General features: G+C 39.8%; 2 protein-coding genes across 2 annotated transcripts in view; one reads left to right on the forward strand and one right to left on the reverse strand.

Annotated features, from left to right (window-relative positions):
- Positions 1-1,335, reverse strand: part of LOC109725579 — a 1,928-nt gene extending 593 nt beyond the window's left edge. Inside the window, exons 1-2 of the mRNA XM_020254820.1 lie at positions 1,331-1,335; positions 1,129-1,243 (exon numbers count right to left, since the gene is read on the reverse strand). Of these exons, the coding sequence (XP_020110409.1) occupies positions 1,129-1,243; positions 1,331-1,335 (120 nt within the window). The remainder of the gene's footprint in view (positions 1-1,128; positions 1,244-1,330) is intronic.
- On the forward strand, positions 4,505-9,032 carry LOC109725580 (serine/threonine-protein phosphatase 4 regulatory subunit 3-like). The gene is made up of 3 exons (XM_020254821.1): positions 4,505-4,590; positions 6,237-6,607; positions 8,791-9,032. The coding sequence occupies exons 1-3, from the start codon at positions 4,505-4,507 to the stop codon at positions 9,030-9,032; spliced, it is 699 nt and encodes a 232-aa protein (XP_020110410.1).

The following is a 9,419-nucleotide window of genomic DNA, read 5'->3' on the forward strand; positions in this document are numbered from 1 at the left end:
AAGGAGAGATGCATGCTCCAAAAATTACAAGAAACTAAAGGCCTTTCACAACCAGAATGCAATTACCGAGAGATAAGTAGATAAATAACACATCAGTTAATGAAACAAAAGAATGAAGGGCTTGAAGCTTAGAAAAACACAAATATTAGAGAATTGGTTCTTAAAAGATGTAACTAGATCAAAAACAAACTGAAATCAGAAACTTGAAATCGTTGTTTTATGCTAGATTGATTCTAATAGGAAAAACAACAATCAACAACCACTCACTATGGCATGGATTTTTTTTTTTATTTTTTTTTTTTTGGGTTTTTGAAGTTCTTGCACTAAACGCAAATATTTTGATGTGAAACAAGTGAAATTTGGTGATTCGCATTATTTGTCGTGCAAAATGATGGATTTCTGTGTGTATAATCTTATGTTTGACTACACACACACTTATTTACTGAATCATCAGGGTCAAAAGATTTTGATAACTCTCAATGCATAGCTTCGTGATCCCTCTTCTGCTGGTCTGATCAAGCAAGTAAAGCCATTCACTATTAATTGGTGGTTTTTTCATTCACTTTTTGTGATGGATTTTGTTTTAAACAGCGATAGTTAACTATTCTTCTCCCATCAATTGTTGATTTCGAGAACCGTTGCCATGCATTATAAACATACCTACTTCTCATATCGGTTTGGTTAGTTGAATAGCAGATGTAAACCTCAATGGATGTATCGAAGGTCTAAAAATCATCCTACAGATAATAGAATCTCATTTATACAACAACAATACAACATACCTTCAAAATGGTTTAGAACTCATCGATTAAGTAAAGTCTAAATGCTACATGGCTTAAATAGGCATATTTTCTCACAAAATCTTCAATTAATGAGATGTTCATCATGTATTTTCCATTGATACATTAGAACCAACTATATATTCAAGCTTCTGAATCTAACATAAATATTGAACCCTTTGGTCCAGAAAGACATTCATGATCGAGTACTACATATTAAATGGTACATCAAAACATATTTTTTGTTGATTTATCGAACAAGTAGTTTCGATAATATCATTATGTTTAAGCTACTTCCTTGCCAGATTCAAGTTGCGCCTTTTACCATCTTCGAGTGGATTATATGTACCATTGATAATCCATCTCTAGTTCGCACAGTCCGTTGTTGCTTAAACAGTGCTACGCACGCTAATCGGATAGGAAACATAACAGAAAAATCGGAGGCATAAATCGGAAGCATAACACTGAAGTACAAATAACATTCCATAAGATTGTGGAAATAGTTCATCCAATCAGGAAGTGAAGTCGCCTTCCAATAAAGCTTTTGTTACCTCATGGGCCCCTGTGCTGCCCAAAAAAAAAGAAAGTACTGTGAGATCAAAATTGTGGTAGTAGCCATAATTCAGCTGAGAGAAATCTAATTGCACATCTCTTACTTCGAGAAAATTGTTGTTTTTCATATATGTCTGATGGCAGATCAGACTCTGAAGAGCCACCAAAGATCAAGGAAAATCGGTAAAACCAATTAACCAGAAGAGGCATGCTAAAAGGCTTGAATGAACGAGTTAGGTCCTGATTAATTGCACCAAGGCTCATTTTTTTTCTAGTACACCCGTTTCAAAGATGAGGCATCTGATATTGACGATCGAATACATTATCATTAAGATATTTGAACTTTGTAAGAACAGTTCGATCCAAATTTTTTAGGAAACATTTTCTACTTCAAAGCAACCACAAATAAACAGTCATGAAATCTAAACAATTGTTAGAATAGATTGATAGAATATTAAATTCAAGATCAGGGCTGTAGATTTTGATCATTCGTTAAAAGAATACCGATTTGCATTCTTCATACCGTAAATTAGAAAAGGTCTAGATGTGCCATAAAATGTCAACTTTAATGATTGTTGGTCACTATATAGTATGACATTGATGAAGTCATGAAATGATACCTAAGGCTTCAATTCTATGAGCTCATTTTTAGTGACGCCGCATCCCCGGAGGCCATCCCAATTCTAGGACTACTTCTAGTCCTCACACGCTAAACTCTTCTTAATCTCTTAGACTACCATCGCCCAAAATGTTATAGACGAAGGTTAAAAGATTTAGCCCTTATTAATCTTTACTATAGCTGAACTACCTTGAGGTCTGCGACATTGCTTCGCCTCTTTTAAGTCCTGACGTCTCGTCAGGCTAAAACTCACAAATGATCAGGCGATGTGAAATCTAGTCTCGCTAGCCTAACCACTTGTTGGTGAGCGGGCTCGCACACCACAACAGTCAACACATGAAACCTCACTCCGCTGACCCGCGTATAATCCTTGGCTCACCAAGACTAATCTCACAGCTTTCAGCTTAGTAATTGACTCTGATACCAACTTAACGCGTAAAGTCATTTTCTAGGAAATCACTTATTCTAAGACAGACTGCTAGTCCTAGCATGGCTTAACTTAAAATAATATAAACCTAAAATAAAACTCATTTAATAATCCTATATAAGGGTTTGAATACTACATTTTAACGAAACCGACACCTTAACACAGATGTTTTTACCCTCCGAGAAACTATTCGGAAAAGTCAACTGAAAATAGCATAAATTGGTCGAAATATTACAAACTAAGTTCAATTTGAATCAAACAACTTAGCTCAATCATACATTCATTTCCAAACATTTGCACAGTGATGACATCTCATTTAAGTATTTTAAACTGCCTAAAATCACTATAAAAGTCTAATATCGCTAGTGATCAAAATCCCACGATTTGAAGCCTCATAAAACACAAAGGTAAACTCATCTAAAAACTCTAAAAACAAAGGCAATTCATATAAGTATTATTGCCTCCCAAATTCAAGTAGAAAGAACTAAAAAGTAATTATCAGGATTCATTTTGGGCTCTTAGGGCGCGCCACACCCTAAATTACAAGAAAAATCTCGTAATGGGCAGAAACTCCCCATTTAGGCGCTCATATTTGAATATAGTGTCATAAAACTTCAAACTATAGTCAATTCATAATAAGATACGCCTTGGACCTTCAAAGAGAAAAGGAAAACATGCATGCAGACCTAAAATATTCATACTCTTTGATATTTACAAAGTACAAAATCGATAATCTACTTAATTTGTTCTCTAAGCTAGAGTTTTAACTTGAAAAGTGGGTTTCCTTCTCCAAAAGTCTCCTTCTAAATTCCTTCAATTTGTAAGGGAGAAATCCTTCTTCTCATGCTGAATAAAAAAGAGAAGAATCTAGGACTGAGAGAAGGGAACATAGGAAAAAGAAGATGAGAATAGGGAATAAAAGAGTTTTTCTCTCTCCGCATTCAAACCACCCATTTAAAAGAGTTAGTCATTTTACTCAACATTTCTTGGAAAAATTTTAGGTTGGTACGCAATAGTTAACTCACTCTAAGTTCGAATATGTTACAATTTTAATTCAAATTTACACAAACACCATAACAAATGGTTAAAAATCCCCAAACTACCGCTCAAAGCTGCAGGACTGCATCGACGACTGTTAGAAAAATTGCAATAACCTCTGTCGTCCGATATCGTTAAGGAGCATTCAGGTTCGTTAGAAAAGACATAAACTCACGATCTTTCAAAGCAGACCAATTTTGCCAATCTGATGTCAATAACCTAGTTAAAAGTTTACCAAATGTCTATTTGTGCAATGGCAGATTAGACTCAACTGTCTTGAATTTTCGTCCTCGTAAACAATTCGTTTTGACATCAATTGAGTTTCAAACATCATTAAAACTGGCCATCACCCTGCTAAAATTATTTTGAAATCTTTAAACATTAATAGTCAAATTTGGGGCGTTATAGTTTCTTACATCCCGTTAAAAACAGCGTTTCGGCCTCCTTTTAGCCGGATATAGCATTTTGGCAGTAGATGCAGCCCAAAAGTTAAGAGAGTTAAGTGTGGCTAGAATTACGGGGTGACCCTTGGAAGTAGGCGTTCCATTGGTATTAAGCCAAATTACCAGCCGAAAATGTGAAGATAAGTCTTGGCTGATGGCCAGGTTATAACAGCGGCGAAGCGAGGCTCTTCATGCTGATGACTATTCCTGGGATGAAATGCGCAGCTCACCACAAAGTTGGTTTAGGCTTCAAGAGACAGATTCTTTACCATTAATTGATACGTTGTGAGTCTGAAACCGACGAGCGACGTCCAAAAAACAAAGGCGCTTTTTAAAGAATGAGAGAAATTGAAACCGGCCAAGTAGTCCTATATGTAAAGATATAATAGGCTGAAAAGCCTCCTTAACCCCGCTATAGAATTGGCGTCACGGTAGGTCTAGAGAGGTTAAGAGAGTTAAGCGTGCTCGACTTAGAGTAATCCTAGGATGGGTGACGCTTTGGAAAGTGCGGGCGTCACAGTTGGAATCAGAGCTAATTACTAGTTGGAAGTAATGAGATTAGTCCTCGAGTGAGCAGATTGTACAACGGGAGAGGCGAGGCTCATCATGCTGTTGACTGTTAGGTGGAGGCGCAACTCACGCAATAATGTCGGTTTATGTTAGCGAGACGAGTCTCACGACACCTCGTACTTGTGGAGTCTCAGCGCTGACAGAGACAATTAGGGCTTCAAGGTGAGGAAATTGCGAGACTCCAGGTAGTTCTATATATAAGAATAATAGGTTAAATACTCTTAAATCCATCTTAATCATTTGGGTGGTGGCTAGGTTCCAAGAGGTTAAAAGAGTTAAGTGTGATAGATAGGAGTACGTCCTAGGACGCAATCTTCAACGTGCAATTATCAATTTGGATACTATATATATCATTCGATAAATGAAACCTAATAGCACCACCGTGTTCGGATTTTAGAAATGATAATTTTTGATGATACAAAATAGAAAAATTTTGGATTTTACTTTTTCAACATAGTAATTTCAGGTTTTAGTTGGTATTTGAAATGAACAACCGAACAAAATTGATCAAAGATAGTCATTCAAGTCAAAAATTTCCAAAATCAGCTCGGACAAAATCAAATGTATCAAATTGGATGCAAGTAGCCCAACAATATATGGAGGGCTTCTTTGACTCTTATTGTAACAATATGGAAACTGGCAGTCGCGATGTCAACTTGACCTAGAGGGTCAGTGAGGATTGAGCTAGTTGGACATCATCCCGCGGAAGGGATTTTGTGATGCCAGTTGGAATGAGCTTCCAAAAGAGAAATAGTGTGTCGGGCGCAAATTGGGCGCGAAACGAAATATAAAAGAGTAAAGGAATTTTCGCGAATTCCGACGCTAACTTGATTAAGAAGATTAAAGTAAGGCCTAAAGGATAAATTGTGGTATCGTCCGAATACAATTGTGAAGTTTTGGTAAAGCCAAGGGTGTGTTTCACAGTTGTATAAAGAGCTCAGTGCGAAGTGTAGTGCAAAAGAGGCATGTAATGGAATTGGAGCGCGATTCTATTTCTAATTCGGCTCAAATAAGTGTAAAATGAAAGGAATTGTTCCACATTAAAATTGGTCAGGCTTGGAAGTCCGCTTGGTGTTATTTTGGAAGTGTTGGGTGAAATCGGAGCGAAAACGAAAATTTAGAATTTTTTTGTAAGGATACGGGCTGAGAAAATTAGCGTAAAATGCAACAGTGTCAGACAAATTTGAAAATTGGGCAAAGTGTCAGGAACATTATTTATGAGCTAGATTGAAGTTTCAAGATTTTTTCTGACAACCCGTAGAGAAGAATTGAATCCGAAAGCTATCGGAATAAAAGGAATTTTTTTTCCAAAGTTTTCGTAAGTTCGCAGTGACACAAACGGGGTGCGAAACTGAGAATGTTAAAATTTCAGTGGATTATTAAGTAAAAACGATCATTCTCCTCTGCCAAAATTTGAGCTCAATCGGACCTCGAAAAGGGCTTACGAACGTATATAATCCGTCGACTAAACGAGTAAGTTCCGAGGGCATTTTGGTATTAGCATATGACCTTAGTGAATTCACTAACCTGGCAAGCCAGGGCCATCCTTATCCCCTGGCACCTCTTATTGCAGCATACGTCTAGAGAAGAGAGGAAAGCAAGAGCAAAGGGCAGGGGAGAGAAAAAAAGAGAGAGCAAGAAGAGAAAGGAGAAAGATAAGAGAACAAAAGGAGAACAAGGTAAATTATAAATCTCTCGACTCTCTCCCCCTCTCCCTGGCTCGGTTGTAAGCATAGCAGGCCAGACAGCAGGCAGTGCAAGCAGTAGCAGCAAGCTACAGCAGCAGGCTGCTTCAGGGCATGCTGCAGCCAGCATCAGCAGCAGCAGGCTGCAGCTAGCAGCAGGCAAGCTAGTAGCCAGCAGCAAGAGCAGAGCACAGGCAGCTCAGCAGCTGCTGCAGAGCAGCAGCAGCTGCAGCAGCAGGGCAGCACAGCCTGCGCCAGCCAGGAGCCAGCAGGCAGCAGTGTAAAGCAGCAGCAGCAAGCAGCTCCAGCAGCAGCAGCTGGCAGCTTAGGCAGCAGCAGCACAAGCTGCTGCAGCAGCAGCAGCTCAGCCAGCAGCAGCAGCAGTAGCTTGTATAAGCGCAGCAGCATATGCAGCCACGCAGCAGCAGCAGCTGCCAGCTTAGCAGCAGCAGGGGCAGTGGCAACAGTGCACAGGCAGCAGCTGTCCCTACAGGGCCAGCAAGAAAGACGAAAACAAAAAAGAAGAAAAGAGGAAGAAAGAAGAAATAAAAACGAAAGAAAGAGAAGAAGAACAAAAAGATTAAATGAAATAGAGAAGAAAAGATGAATCGAAGTATTGACCATTTTTTTAAGCTAACTGATTTGAGGTCCTGGGCTAATCAAGAGTTGAAATTACTCTATTGATGAATTGTGAAATTGCCATTCGAAATAGTGTTATTTTGAGAAAACTGACCCTGGCAAATGCACTTTTGCAAAATAAGAGTCCTAATGCGAAATTGACGGCGTGTAACCAAATGAGGAAAAGCAAGATGCGTTGCTCGAAGTCCGGTTCGGCAATCGACGAACCTACGCAAAGATATGCGCCAAAAGAAGTTTTCGGCTATAGTTGCCGCTTATACTCGCATTGAAATGCCTAACTTGTAAAATATGAGTAATGACTCTAGTTACATCTTTTAATCTCTTATAAGTTAAAGTAAAATGCCAAGAGTCTAAATTGACTTTCCGACAGTCGACGACACCTTAATTCCGGTAGAGCCGCGCTCTAATACTATTTGCACGAGTCACGGAGATAGTGTCCGACGCTTTCCGAGACCATGGATTCTAGTTGATTGACACCACTTACACAGGTGGTGGTGCTATCTCGAACTCTTTGAATCACCTTTTATAGTCTAATATTCTTCGATGAGAACATCATTATATTTGTATGTCAGCATATGGGGTTTGGCATTGAGCGATGTGAAAATGTGAATTCCCATATCAAGCAATAAGAGAATGTTGTGGAACGCTTAATTGTGGACATAGAACCCTAATGAATGCATGGACGCAAACAATACGTAAACTTGGTGACATCATGATATAGGATTTGGAAACTAGTTAAGAACTAGTTAGAGTTAAATTACATTGTTGTCAGTTGATATCCATACTAAAAGGGGATCAGCATCTTACTCACCATAGTCTGTTTCTTTAGCTTGGTGTGGTCGCTCCCGACCCAGGCAGTGAGCTCACGGAGTAGTCACTGTTGGGCTAACGTACTTGCCCTAAAAAACATGCAGGACTAACGTACTGTCTGACAGACGGTCCATCGTGAGGGGGCACTAGGGGCCGTGAGGGATTTCGTTGGTGAGTTATTGTAACACAAAGGTTTTAACCACTGGCATTGGGTAAATTATGGACTAAACGTACTTGTCAGGGCGTTAAACAGAGGTTCACCAAAAGATTGGGTAAAGTTAATTGAAAAGCATGCATGCATATTTACCAGTTTCAATCTGTACTTCTTTCAGCTTTTACTAGGCATTGTAGTACAATTAATGTTATATGTTTGGTTAGCTATCTGGCTTACTTTTCTGCCTTACATATGGCCTGAGTAGACGCTAGGTGGTGATCGCGAAGTCCGGCAGCCGAACTCCACTGGGAAGCTTTCTTGTAGCTTCTCACACACTAACCATAACAGCGTTCCAAGTGGCGAAGTTTTGAGGGTGAGACGTGGGCCAAGGGCCCTGCAAGCTTAAGCTAGGCTGACCACAGAGTTTAGCACCAGTTACCATGTTTGAGTCATGTATACATTCTCATTTTGATGTACAGAGACATGTAATGAATGTATAAAAAGCATGTAATAACTAAATGTTTCAGTTATGTAAAGTTTTAAATTACAGTGGATTTCATGTTTAGTTAGACTTACTATCAGCTTGTGTTGTTGCTTGTCTTTGTGCAAGCCATGTATATTGAAAATGTGAGCCTGGAAATTGTTTAATTTCTTTATACATGTTCATTCGTTGTTGTCCGAGCCTTGGCGAACAGAGGGAGGTGCTGTCGTTCGCGTCTGTGTACGGGCCCGTCGACCAAATTGGCGATACGGACGTGACAGATAAAGTGGTATCTATAGCAAGTATAGAAAAGTCCTAAGGAATGACCTAGGGGACTTAGATTGGAAACCTAGGAAACCAGGAAATCGCGAGTGCGTGAATTTAATGATAGCGAAGCCAACAATTGGGTTAGTTGTTACAAGTCTGCTAATGTTAATTAGGGGCTGATGCGCTGAAGTGCTTATTTATATGGGCAAGCAAAAGAGTTAGTGTTGAATGCCACAACACATAAAGCTAAGGTTGAGTAATAAATGACTTGAATTGCTTTCGCCTGTTGTTTGTTTTACTAATGGAGTTTTGAAATGTTCGTTCAGGAGAAATGCCACCGCGACGTGTAACGAGATCCACTCCGGCATCACCCTTTGAGGTGAGCCAGAGCAGTCTGTGGTCGGATGAGGTTCAGGAGCTTGCGTGCTCCAAGGTGAGCGCGTTAGAGGGCTATGCAGAGGCAGACGGAGAACATAAGAGGTTGCAGGAATTGGTGTCGCAACAGGCGGACGAACAGCAGCTTTGGGAAGTCAGGATGTACCTTATCGCGGATCCGCCAGTGTATTAGCCCCTCCCTCCAGTTGAATTATTCTCCGTGGTCTCATGACGCTTCTAGTTCTGATTCGGCGCGACAACGCCGAGCACGAGCGATCCTTATCAGGTATGACGCGTTCATTGCAGGTTTTAATCCGCCATGTTGACGGGAAAGAAGCCGCGATCTTGGGTATTGGAGACGTGGCTTTCAACATCGATGGAAGCCTTGTTTTGAGGATTTATAACCCTGGAACAATGATAAGGTTATTTGCAAGCGCACTGTTTGAGCAAGGATGCCAGATTTTGTGGCAAAAGGCAAGAAAAGCTCAGGTCTAAACACTTCATCGCATTACCTGGGAGGAGTTTATGAGAGATTATTCATGGAAGTACTTACCCAGATAGCGACAGAAGAAAGTTTGAA

Source organism: Ananas comosus, linkage group 20 (genome assembly GCF_001540865.1).
Source record: "Ananas comosus cultivar F153 linkage group 20, ASM154086v1, whole genome shotgun sequence".
In the NCBI taxonomy this organism is placed as follows: Eukaryota; Viridiplantae; Streptophyta; class Magnoliopsida; order Poales; family Bromeliaceae; genus Ananas; species Ananas comosus.

Excerpts from the sequence above, each read along its gene's own strand:
- LOC109725580 (XM_020254821.1), top strand. The coding sequence starts at position 4,505 with ATGTCGGTTTATGTTAGCGAGACGAGTCTCACGACACCTCGTACTTGT. Across the intron at positions 4,591-6,236 it reads GAGACAATTAGGGCTTCAAG|CCAGCATCAGCAGCAGCAGG; the intron begins GTGAGGAAATTG and ends GGCATGCTGCAG. Across the intron at positions 6,608-8,790 it reads GCAGCAGCTGTCCCTACAGG|GAGAAATGCCACCGCGACGT; the intron begins GCCAGCAAGAAA and ends ATGTTCGTTCAG.